At 40.9% G+C, this 12,763-nt stretch overlaps 1 protein-coding gene across 4 annotated transcripts in view; it reads left to right on the top strand.

Moving 5' to 3' along the window:
• NPNT (nephronectin) overlaps positions 1–12,763 on the top strand; it is an 83,102-nt gene that overhangs the window by 65,670 nt on the left and 4,669 nt on the right. For all 4 annotated transcript variants that reach the window (XM_006119311.3, XM_075929691.2, XM_075929692.2 and 1 more), the window contains 3 exons: positions 7,227–7,322; positions 7,683–7,781; positions 11,062–11,318. In XM_006119311.3, the coding sequence (XP_006119373.3) occupies positions 7,227–7,322; positions 7,683–7,781; positions 11,062–11,318 (452 nt within the window). The remainder of the gene's footprint in view (positions 1–7,226; positions 7,323–7,682; positions 7,782–11,061; positions 11,319–12,763) is intronic.

Genomic DNA, 12,763 nt, shown 5'->3' with positions numbered 1-12,763 from the left:
CAAAAGGGCATGTGACATGCAAAGAGCCACACGGCCCCTGAGCACATGGCTGCTTTGAGAGGCATATGGGAACACAGCAGGCCGGAAGCCTTCCTGAGAGTCCCGCTGAAATGCTGGCCAGGAGCCATCTAAAGTAAGCACCTCCAGGCCAGAACCTCCTGTCTTGCACCCATACTCCTTTCTGCACCCCATTACCCTACCCCCGAGCTTACTTCTGCACTCAATCTCCATCCTAGACCCTGCACCTCTTCTATTAACATCATAGAAGAGAGGGACCCTTGACCACTTACCAAATTCTTAGTGGCCCCCCATCAAAAATTATTGTCCACCCCTGTCAAATGATTGATCTAGCCCCTAATTGCCACACCCTAGAGGATTGGTACAGCAGAACCTGATTCAAGTGGAGTGAAACTTCACTATAGGGCTCGTCTATTGGAAAATGAAATGGCATTAGACCACCACCATATCTCAGAACCGCCCTGGTCTGGCACCCTGGGGACCTGAGTGATCCCGAACCAGGGAATTTGTAGGACCGGGGAGGTCAATGCACATTTCCTCTTGGCTGCCTGCTGCCATCTGGGGCTCTGCTCTTCCCATGGGGGAAGGAGGCTCCACTACCTCCCATCCTCCTGCACCTCTACTGTCACCTAGGGCTCAGTTTTTTCCCCACAGCTCTGCTGCTGCCTGGGAGGGCTCTGCGCTCGGCTTGCTGGCCCTGCAGCTGACAGGGGCTCTCTCCACAGCCCCACGCATGGAGCTCATGAGAACGGCCATACTGGGTCAGACCAAAGGTCCATCTAGCCCAGTAAGTATACTGTCTTCTGACAATGGACAATGCCAGTTGCCCAAAAGGGAGTGAACAGAACAGGGAATCATCAAGCAATCCCTCTCCTGTCATCCATTCCCAGCCTCTGACAAACAGAGACTAGGGTTGCCATTCATACCCATCCTGGCTAATAGCCATTGATAGAACTAACCTCCATGAATTTATCTAGTTCTTTTTTGAACCCTGTTAAAACCTTGGTCTTCACAAACTCCTCTGGCAAGGAGTTCCACAGGCCAACCGTGTGCTGTGTGAAGAAAAACTTCCTTTTGTTTGTTTTAAACCTGCTACCTATTAATTTCATTTGGTGACCCCTTTTCCTCCCACACACCACAAAACGACCCTGTTGCTGCTGCCAGGGACTCTTCCCAGCAGCTCCATGCCTGGAGCTCTGCACTCTGCCTGGCAGCCCCACTGCCATCAGGGACTCCCGCTGCAGCCCGGGACTCCCATGCTCCACGTGCCCTAGTTGGGCATTGCTCCTGGTCCCATGGGGTCACCCCGACAATGCTGGGCCAGGGGTGTTGCTGGACTAGGGACACCTGTAGTATGGAATGTCAACCTGTACATAGCAAATACAACTTTCATTCAGTGTAGATAGAAACTGTCAAATGTGCTATGTTGGCTTTTTATGCTGATGCCTAAGACTGACCCCCCCCCCAGCAGACTAGGGAGATGTGGAGCAGCTTTTCTCAGCAGACACCTCAGCTTTAGAATAAAGGACTGAGGGAAGTGAGGTGTGGGAGAATAAAACTGAGCTCTGGAGAAATGTTTGGCTAGAGTTTCCCCTACAATATGTACCAGTTCCGACTTACATACAAATTCAACTTAAGAACAAACCTACAGTCCCTATCTTGTACGTAACCCGGGGACTGCCTGTAATTCATTTCAGTAAGGCCTGATCTACAGTCGTTGCACTAATATAACTGTTTGGGTTAGGGGAAGGGAGTTGTTTTAATCAAAACAATTAAATTGATGAAAACTAGGGTTGTAAAACCCCATGTAGTTGGCTAACTGGTTAAACATGAAGTTTAATTAGTTAACGGGGGTGGTGGGTCGGCCCGCCGCTGGCTGCAGGCCTGCTGTGGACAAGGGCTGCTCATGGTGCCCAGAGCAGCTCTAGCTTGCAATGCACCTGGCCCACTGTGGACAGGAGATGCTCCAACTGGTGGTGGTGGTGGGGGAGAGGGCACTACTCTCTCTCTGTGGTTAACTGGAACCAGTAAGCATCACCAGTTAAGGGTGATACTTATCAGTTAACTTTTCACATCCCTAATGTGACTTGTATTATGATAGCTTATTGCGGAGAACAAGCTATATGATATCAGCACCTTTATACTGGTATATAACTTCAGCCTTATTAGTGTTTGTACCTCTTTCAAATGGAGGTAGTTGAGATGCTACAAAAATTGAATTAAAACAGAGTTTAATTTAAATCACATTCACAAATTACTTCCGCTGTATTAATTTATGTGCTAACACATATTGTGAAAAGTTCTTTGCAGTATAACAACACAAACATTCAATAAAATATAGTTAGAAGCAAATAGTTTCAATAGTATATACTTCTAAAAATCTTCTGATTTATTGATGTAATCATTTAAATGTTAGTACATTTGTGAAAATCCCTCATTCTTATTACATGTATGTGTCGCGAGAATCACAGGTCCGATAATGAATACCCAAGGGGGGAAGGACAGAGCCAGGTGGACAGTTTTATCAGATAAAAAATATTTATTTATGACAGAGGTGAATTTATAGTATTTATTCTAAGATTTTTAATAGACCGTGTTAATAATGAATTTACAGTATTTATTATATTTATTCTATGGCTTCTAGTAAAACGTGTCAGAGATATAGGGATGGGAATGGCAAGGGGAATAGTCTCTAATCTTAAAATATCCAGCTACAGTAATTAAATAACAGTGATAACTACAAACTCTTATGTACTACCCAAAAACAACTACAACACTAAGCTTATACAACAGGAAAAAATCAAATCATACATACCAACTTACACAGCACACGGAACATTTCACAGATGTCGGTTCGGTTGCAAAGGCCTTGGTTACGCCTGAGAGTCGGGGGAAGTGGCTTGTCGGTTGATCAGGCCGGCAGCGCTTTGAAGTATACGAGAAGGCACACGCATGGTGGTACGTGTGTTGCGAAGACCTCCTAGAGCAAACTGTGCCATGGGTATTTATCCCCAAATCTGCACATCGCTTTCCCGCGCTTGCATATTACCATATATGGCCCAATGGTCACCAAGTGGGGGGGGTCTATGTCCCAGGGGTTGGGCCGAAACTGTGCAGGTTTCATGCGACCAGGTAAGCCCCGCAGTTCTCACGCCAAGGTGATGGGTGGGAGAGTCTGAGGCTATTTTCCCCTTTTCACACCTTTCCTTTTTCTAAAGGCAATGGTATGCAGGAAGGGTTCGGCCGGTTTCTCTCAAGGAGTACTGCAGAACAAGAGCGGCCTGGCCAAACTTTTTTACTGGGGGGGGGCAGTTTCTTTTCTCTGATAGTATGTACTACACCTGTACATAAAGGTTATGAGTATTTGGGTTTATATATTAGTATTTGAAACTTCCCCTCCATGAACAAATATTATATTTTGCTTGAATATTTGTTAAATGGACATAAAATGGATCTTAAGCTGCCCAAGCAAATTTCAAGTTTTTATTCCATTGCTTTTCTTGAAAACTTGTTTTTCACTTATTCAACATAGTTCTACACTACTACATTAGACTGACAGTGGATTATTTCTTTGATTGTTTTTTATTCTGTTGTATTTAATGTAAACACTTTTGTGATATCTTATGTTTCACTTTTCTTTGTAATGCCCTATGTAACTACTAGAATTTTTAAATATCAATTCACAGTCTATTTCCCATAAAAGATTTTCAAGAATTTTTAAGTTTCTAATTCAACAAGAATCCACCTCACTAGTCACATGCTTCAAGGTAAGCTGTGCTTAAGAACCTAGCTGAAATGGTTTTAAGCCTTTTGCCTTGGCATTTGCTGCTAAACTTGCTTATCTGATAAGACTCTCTTTCCTGGTCCTACTGCTATACCTCCACTAGAAAGAGGAGTTTGAGCTGGATCATCCTCATTACAATTAGAGAGCTGGTATACTCAGTGAGGTCCCAAAAAGATTCTGAAACTTGCTCTTCTCCTTGATCTGAAATAGCTTGCACTTGATAAAATGAGTCTGTTACAAAAATACCAGTTGTTTGATGTGGTTTACAGGAAGGAGTAGGTTCTTGTGTACAACTGAAGGTCTTTTCTGGAGCTTTTCCGTTTTGGTTTGTTGGCTTGCATAGGTTAATGATTATCTCCATTTGTATGTTAGACTTACACAAAATATGCAATAGCACAAATATTATTTTCAGGGTATGCAGAGCTTTTATATGGGCTTTTAAAATAATGCTAAAGCTAAATAAAATTAATTCATAAGCAAAACAAGTTTTAAAAACAAAATAGCAAAAAATGAAAAAGGCTATATTCCAATACCCTTACTTATACTATTCCTTACTCTGCAAACAGTTGCTCTGAATTAATTGAGGCTATTTTTTGAACAGGTGCTGATCAACATGAGGTAGAGTATAAGATGACCAAAGATACTTTATAAACTGACTTCATATCCACGTATGCTCATGATCCTATATATTTGTTAGTCTCTAAGGTGCCACAAGACTACTTTTTAAAGTTACATACTAACGTGTTTATCCCTCTGAGACTTTTTACTAATACTAATGAGTTTTCAATTGAAGAAAATAAGAAAAATAAGTGTTCTTAAAAGATGACCAAAATATAAGCAAAATATCTAATGTACTGCAGATTCTGCTTTTTATGTCTTTTATTTGATTATCAGAGAGAAGAGGTGGGTAAGATAATATCTCCTTTTGGACAGACAGGTGGAACTCCATGTGTCCACTAAATGCAAAGTGGAACTGATTGATTAGGTGTTGACATGTAGTAAGTGACTGACTGTTCAAGGTAAAGTGGGCAGTTAACACCTCTGCTGTCAGAGAAGAAAGGCAGGTTAGTGGGGTCTAGGTTTTTCCAGTGAGCCATAAATTCAGCATATTTATTGAGTTCATAATTTCTATGTCTAACAAAATTATGAATTTATCACACCAGTGGTGGTGTTTGAGGGTATTGTGTGGATTTCATTTGAAAATGGGGCATGAGAGGTCATTTATGGAACAATCATCTTGTGAAAAATATTTGCCTGCAAGAGATATGGTGTTATCATTTTTCTGTGAGCGTTCACTCAAGAGCATAGTGATGGTCTCTTTTTCACACGCACAATTGTTGTTTGGACATTTAGTGCATTAGATGAGCTACTTGATTTTTGATCCGCATGTGCAGAACTCATGGATCTCAAAGTGCGTATGGTTGGAGGCCACTGATCATCCTAATGGCTTTATCACTTTTTATGGCAGGGTCTACTGTCCCTGAATTGCTGGGTCCTGGTCTATGGGGAACTTGCTTGAATATTGTGTCCAAGTATTAAAATATCTTATTCATAATAAGTAATTTGTTACCTTTAAACGACATGTTTATGTTTGGTAATACTCTTATGTACCCATTTGTTTTGTTCAATTTCAAAAGTTGTAGCCATATATTATAAAATCTATTGGACGTTGATTAAGATTGTTTCTATTACTGAATATCTACCAATTTTCTGGGTGTGACAGGTTAGAGTTACATAGTCAATAGTTTTAGGGGGTAGCCGAATTAGTCTGTACAGGATAAACTTAAAAAAAACCCCAAATGGTCTGGTAGCACTTTCTAGACTAACTAAGAAGTGGGCTGTGTCCGCTAAAGCTCATGATACCATCTACATGTTTTGTTAGTCTATAAAGTGCTACCAGACCATTTGTTGTTTAAGTATATTCAATAGTGTTATTTACACACTGGTTCCAAGCAAAAAAGAGTCTGGCTAGAAAGAGTGTGTTCTCTTCCTCAGCTTGGCTTTGATGTAATAGAAATAAACCATATTTATTCCCATTCAGAATTTTAAATCATCTGCACGTTTGATCTTTAAGTCACCAAAAAGCCTATTGGGACATTTAGAATTTATTTTAAAACTGAATTGGAAGTTTTGTGCCTAGTTTTGTGCAGGTGGCTCAGGATTTTAATAATCTTGGATTTGTGTAAACGTGTAACCACTGAAATTATTTTTTTCTCTGAGGCAGCACGGGTTGGGGAGGAGGAGTAGGGGGCGTCCAGCTCTGTGAAGCTGGCTTTCCATGAGCACTGGTTCCTGCCTACTCCCCCACCGCTGCTTCTGTGGGAGACCGCAATGGGGACAGGAGGCAGGTGGCTCCACAGAGCTGGCTTACTAGCAGAGGCAGCAGCACAAGGGTGTACCAGCTCTGTGGGATCTGGTGCTCATGGGGAGCTGGCTTAGAAGCTGGCTACTGCCTCACTTCGCCCCATCCCCTGCGGCCAGTGGCATGGCGAGGGGGGGGCATTTGCTCACAAGGGCTACGCTAGGGGGGCACCCATTTTGTCCTCCTCCGCTCCTCCTGTCATTCCTCAGCTCACCTGCTCCTCCTCTACTTGCCACCAGCAGCTGGAGCCTCCTCTCTGCCCCCAGTCTGACTCTCCTTCATCTCCGCCAGCAGGTTAATGCGTGCGGCGGCCCAGTCCCAGAGTGGAGAGGGCAGAAGATGCAGTACAAGCTCCCCCGCTCTTCCCAGGGTTAGGCTCAGCAGTGCAACAGGTTCAGGATCCTGCCACGGAGGATGGGCGGGGGGAGGGGGGAAAGGGCGCAAATTTTGCCTTTGCCTCTGGTCATATAATACTCTTGCTATGCTTCTGCCGCTGCCTCTGATACAGAGGCAGCAGGGGAGTGGGGGAGCACTAGCAGTAAGCCGAGGCACCAAATCAAGAGGTTGTGATGTCAACTCCACAATGTTTTGGAAATGCCACGTCTCCTGCATAGTAACTGAATGATGTGTAGTCTGGGGAAATCAAGGGAGGAGAGGTGGCTAAAGAGTTGCTCTGGGACTGAGAGATAGGTGGAGGAGGAAAAGGCAACAGCAGTGGGAGGGAGGCAGTTGGGAGCAAGCTGCTGTATCACTTATTTGTTCGGTGTCATTTGAAAGAGAAAATCTATTTCAAGGACAGAATTTTTTTTTTTATGCTTTTCGTTTGCAGAGTCTTCAGAACTTTTTAAATCACCTTTTACAAAGCTCAGATAAATGTTCCAGCATAAATCACTGAGTTGGGAAGTTTGAATCTTCATATGAAATGTAATTAAATGTATTGAATCCACTAAGAAGAGCATAAGCCTGAGGCTTTTTCTCTACCTTTTATGAAAGATAAGGAAGTAGGTAGTCGACTACTTTTATCTACCTCATTCATTTCTTAAAAATTATTTTCTCTTACAGTACCACGCCAGCCTGGAGTGAGCAATAATCTGTTTGAAATATTTGAAATTGAAAGAGGGATTAGTGCAGATGAGGATGAAGCAAACGATGATCCAGGTAATTATTAAGTTTACTATTCAGGATATACTTTTTGCAGGATACCTGTAGAGCAGCTGGTTTTATACCATCTTTGGTCTCCGTCTTCATTTACAAACATGAATTTTATCAGCAAACGTGGATTTTGTTAACACAGGCTTGTTCTCTAAATAGTATATTAAGTGATTCTGTTTATTTGCCTAGCAGTTGTTAATGGTACTGTAGCTTCCTTTTGTATGGCTCAATAGATTGCACTTCATTTTTTGTAAGCATACGTGCTTGTAAATTCAGTCCAGTCAGAAAGTTGGTGAGTGGACCATTAGCCCTAAAGATTGAGAACTGTTCTTTCTTGTCTTTCTGGTGTTTTTTTTTTTTTTGCAGGTATTCTGGTGCACAGCTGTAACTTTGATGATGGTTTGTGTGGATGGATCAAGGATAAAGATGATGATTTGCACTGGGAACCAGTTAGAGATCCATCAGGTAGAATAACTTTGTCCCATCACACCAGTTTAAGTTTAAGAACCCAAGCCTAGGTCCCTTGAAGTTTGACAGAACTCCCATTACGTTTAATCTGAGCAGGAGATTCTTAAAACTCTGATAATTTATAGTATCTTAAGAAATGGCCTACAACTCAATGGTGTTAGCACTTGTTCTTGAATACATTAAATATAGTGGGGTTTTTGCTAACAATTTCAGTGTTGATACACACTGGTGTAGTTCCATTAATTTTTGTCATCATCTGAGGGGCTGGCTCTTTGTTAGCCCCTTTATTTTTCAATTAATTCAATTGGGAAATGAGAGAAGTTGAATTGAACAAAAAAAAACAAAAAAAAAAACCCTCCTAACACTAATGAGCCATGCCTCTTATCACTGGTTCTTTCTGAATCCCAGTTGGTAGTCACTCAGGGCAGTGAACCACTGATATTGATACAACTTAGAGTTAGGGATGTGAAAGACTAGTCATTCCTCCTCCTCTCCCCCACTGCCTCTATCAGAAAGAGGAAGAAAGCGGGAAATGGAGAGGGTACTTCAAGGCAGCAGCACTGCATGAAGTCTGGGGCCAGACCCCGGGCTCTATGTGGCACTGCACTTTGAAACACTGTGTGCAGCCTGGGGCCAGCTGGGGTGACCCCAGGCTGCACTTGCTGTTTCAAAGCGGCAGCACTGCACGGAGCCTGGGGTCAGCAGGGGAGTCCCAAGCTGACCCCGGGCTCCACGCAGCCCTTTCGCCTTTGAAGTGTAGCAACAGCCCTAGGGCTGGAAGCTACTCAGGTTTTGCTGGCATATCTATCTTCACATAACGCTGATAGCTATACTGTGAAGTTTTTGTTTTAAATATGAAGTCCTGAACATGCCTTCCCCTTGAGTCTTCCCAGCAAAGAGATGGAGATTAGACCCTATGGGATTACGTACCCTATATGGTACAACTAATTAAACCTGTTCAACAGGCATAGTGAGGAATAAAATTCCCACAGGCCTTTCTGATACTTAATATGGCATCTCTAAGCACGACTCCTCGTGGCTACGTCTACACTGGCCCCTTTTCCGGAAGGGGCATGTAAATTTCACCAGTCGTCGTAGGGAAATCCGCGGGGGATTTGAAGTAGGAATAAGACCCTCCGGAAAAGGGCGCTTTTTCCGGAGGATCGGGGCCAGTCTAGACGCTCTTTTCCGGCTTTTTTAAAAGCCGGAAAAAAGCGGCGGACATTTTTATTTAAATGCCGCGGGGGATATTTAAATCCCCCGTGGATTTCCCTACGACGACTGGTGAAATTTACATGCCCCTTCCGGAAAAGGGGCCAGTGTAGACGTAGCCCATATGACTCAGGATCAGAATTCAGAAGAGATGAATTTAGCAGTACATGCACACAAGTTTTAAGATGCTTGTGCCCTAGAACACAGTGTGACCTAATGAGTCTTTGATTAAGTGAGCTCAATTAAATGCATGAATTTAGTGTACTCCAAGGTTGTTTTTAAAATCACAAATTAAAAAATTGCCAGCCAGCTAGCCAAATGATATTTTTGAATTCCCCTTTGCCCCCATCTCTACCAGTTACAGTCTATTTTTCCAGCTTCTTATACATATATGGGTACTGCTGCTACTTACTGTACAGTTATTTGGGGTTTTGTTTGTTTTTATTTCACAGATTTATTCTTGACAGCTGGACAACTGTGTATTGGCTTTCAGCTTATAAAGCCCTGATGATTAATTTTTTAAACTAGTTTACCAGAAGCTGCATTTTAAATGTGCTGGGCTATTTCTTTAAGTTTTACTTTGCACGTAGAAAACAGGTGAAGGTATAATCTTGCAGGGCTGTTCTGCACTTCCTCCCACCCACTCGAGCACACTCTGTGTTTTCCTACTTATTTAGGAAAATCTGTGCAGCCCGCTAGGATCATACTGATCTAACTGAAACTTTTTTCCTATCAGTTTATTTGTACTGTTCCAAAAATAACGGGTAGATAAAGCATAGCATTTTTTTAAAGTAAATTGCACTACATGACTCTAAGGCGCTAGTTCAGCAATGCATTTGCACATGTGATTATCTCATTGAAATCAATGGAGTTTAGGCATATGCTTTAATGCTTTGTGGAGCTGAAGACTGAACTTATGGACTTTGTTTTAAGTCAACTGTTTGCCTTGTCTTGGCACATTATTATATAAAATCACATTCATATTGCAAAGAGATGATTTTAAAGAACAAACATTTATACAACGTTAAAGATCAAAGTGAACAAGAAATATTTAATTCTAGTTTGATAAAAACTGGGAGTGAACTTCAGAGTAAAAAGTTAAGCTATCATAATTAAATAAAATCTGTACATCTCTACAAAATGAAAAATATTTTCAGGCTCAGTAACTTCAACCACTCAGATTTCATTGAACCTTTATAGCTTAATTAACACTAAGACCTTTAAAGTGAATTTTGATTTTTGACATTCTGTTGTGCTATCAAAGCTGTTTTCTGATTAGCACATTGAGTTCAGTTGGATATTATTATTTTGTAATTCACATATTCAGACTGGTGACAAAAAAACACTTTCCCTGTCCTGCAGTCTCTCTTCATCTTTGACACCTTGCTCTAGCTTTAACGAATTCAAAGTTTTTAAAAAAAATCGTGGTCAATATGGTTATGGGATTTTTAGAAGATCTAAAAGTCTCATTTATCACAGTTTTAGTCTACATAAAAAGGATCATTATAAGAATTTGAGATTACTTACTCTTTTGATTTTGGCTTTTATAAATGTTGCCGTGCCATGACAGCCTCTGGTTTTACATGTATTGCATTTGTAACTCACTAAAGGAATGGGGCTATTAATTGATTTTTGACTGAAGATCACATGTACAGTAACAATCTAACATTGTAAGAGAACACACACAAGAGTGTGTAGTGAGACTTAGGTTAGTTTCTCAGGGCCTCTGTCACTTCTGAAAATGGGACTTGGAAATTTTCAAAATTTCCATGTATTAATGAGAGTGCCTAAAACTTGTTTCATATTAAGAATGATATTTAGGCTTTGTAATGATGTTTCCTATGCAGCTGTGTCATCAGAGAACCAATGAGATGTAATAGAGATTAAATCACCACCACCACAGCAACACATTTACAACTGTGCTTTCTTATAAGGCCTAGAGTTTCAAAACCCTAAGCAATAGGAATCTGCAAGATTGATGGTACATCATGTATTTGTGTCTTTGTGAGTGAAAGTACTGACCATCCTGGGAGAGATTTAAAAAAATCTGCCTTTTCTTTTGCAGGTGGACAGTATGTGACTATCTCTAAACCCAAAGGCAAAGAGGGAAAAGTAGCACGTCTAATCTTGCCACTTGGCCAGTTAGCTCATTCAGGAGACTTGTGTCTGTCCTTTAGACATAAGGTAGCTGGACTACATTCTGGTGTACTCCAAGTGTTTTTAAGAAAAAATGGTGTGCATGGTCCAGCAGTTTGGGGAAGAAATGGAGGCCATGGCTGGAGACAAACACAAATAACTTTGCAAGATTCGGGCATCAAAAGTGTAAGTATGGCTGCTTATATAGTTTTCAGTGATTTAGTATAAAGTTCAGTTGAAGCGTTAGGCTATTCATCTGCTAGGTCTAGTATCAGCCTAGGTTTTATTTTCAATTGAAAGTTACAAATTCATGCCTGACAGTGGAATCACATCAGGGACATGTTTCTCCTCCATTGTATTGAAAAATACTAGCTACCAATATAAAATACTCTGCCAGACTGAAAATTAAATAAATACCAGAAACATTTAATGGAATTGATCACAAATCTTGCATTTGTATTGACTTTTTCCACAGTGTTAAAGTCTGATTGTAGTAATGTGTTGCAAAATCCTCCTTGAGTTTCAACGGGGTCACTGAGTATATATCCGGTTGGGTATTTTTTTAGGGAGCATGCATGCATCAGACGTTCCTATCTCATGAGGGTACTCTGCTGGAATGTTTAATTTTCATACCATGGAGAAAATAACATCACACATGTTAAAACAATACAGTCTGAGCACAAGTGCACGTGATTGTGGATGGATAAAATTAAACATAAAATGGATTCAGCTAGAGTTCATTACCAGTTTGGTCATATTATTCTGGGTACATCTACACTGAGGAGCTATTTCAGGATACCAGAAATATTCCAAAATAACTATTCCGCCTCTATTGAAGCAGCCTGTTGTTTTGAAACAACAGGAAGCTTACTCTGATGTCCCAGCAACCCTCGTTCCACAAGAGTTAAGGGGCATTTTGGAATAGTGAGTTACTTCAAAATTTGGTGCTGTGTAGACAGCACCAAATTACAAAATACGCCATTTCAAAATAGCATAAAATGTAGCACAAATTGCATAGCTTATTTTAAATCTGTTGAGCTCTCCCTCATTTGGGTCTAATTTTAGTTTATGCTTAAAACATAGATACACAGCATTTGCTACATCACTTTGTAGGAAGTCAAAGTTTAGACTAACTCATTTCTCTGGAAGTTTGGAATATGTTATATAACAACATGTTCTAGATCTTGCTTAAAATATATTCAGTATTGAAATTGATCAGTTTTCAATGTGTATGTGGAAGAGAAAATGTTTTCACAATACTTGGCACAATCTGGTACATTCTCAACACACACACACACACACACACACACACACACACACACTCACTCACTCCTTAGAGCAATAGATAAAGTGATCCAGGGAGGATGATTTAAATATATCTAAAGAAAAGGGTCACCACCACTGAAGACAGATTCCTCCGTGAGAGCTGCATGCTACTTCAAGCAGCATGGTAACCACACTTCTACAGGTCATAGAATGTATTTTATCCATTATGGTTACCTTGCAATGAACCAACAGCCAGGGATAGAGCTCTATATTCCCTCAGGCTGGGACCCTTCAGAACAGATATCCATTCTTGTCACGTTTTTTTTTTTTTTAATTTACATCTGATTGTGTCTTATTTCCTTTCC

This window comes from Pelodiscus sinensis, chromosome 4, assembly GCF_052426305.1.
Source record: "Pelodiscus sinensis isolate ZL-2025 chromosome 4, ASM5242630v1, whole genome shotgun sequence".
Classification (NCBI taxonomy): Eukaryota; Metazoa; Chordata; order Testudines; family Trionychidae; genus Pelodiscus; species Pelodiscus sinensis.
Note: the sequence above shows the minus strand (reverse complement) of the source record. Positions and strands in the feature narration are given on the sequence as shown.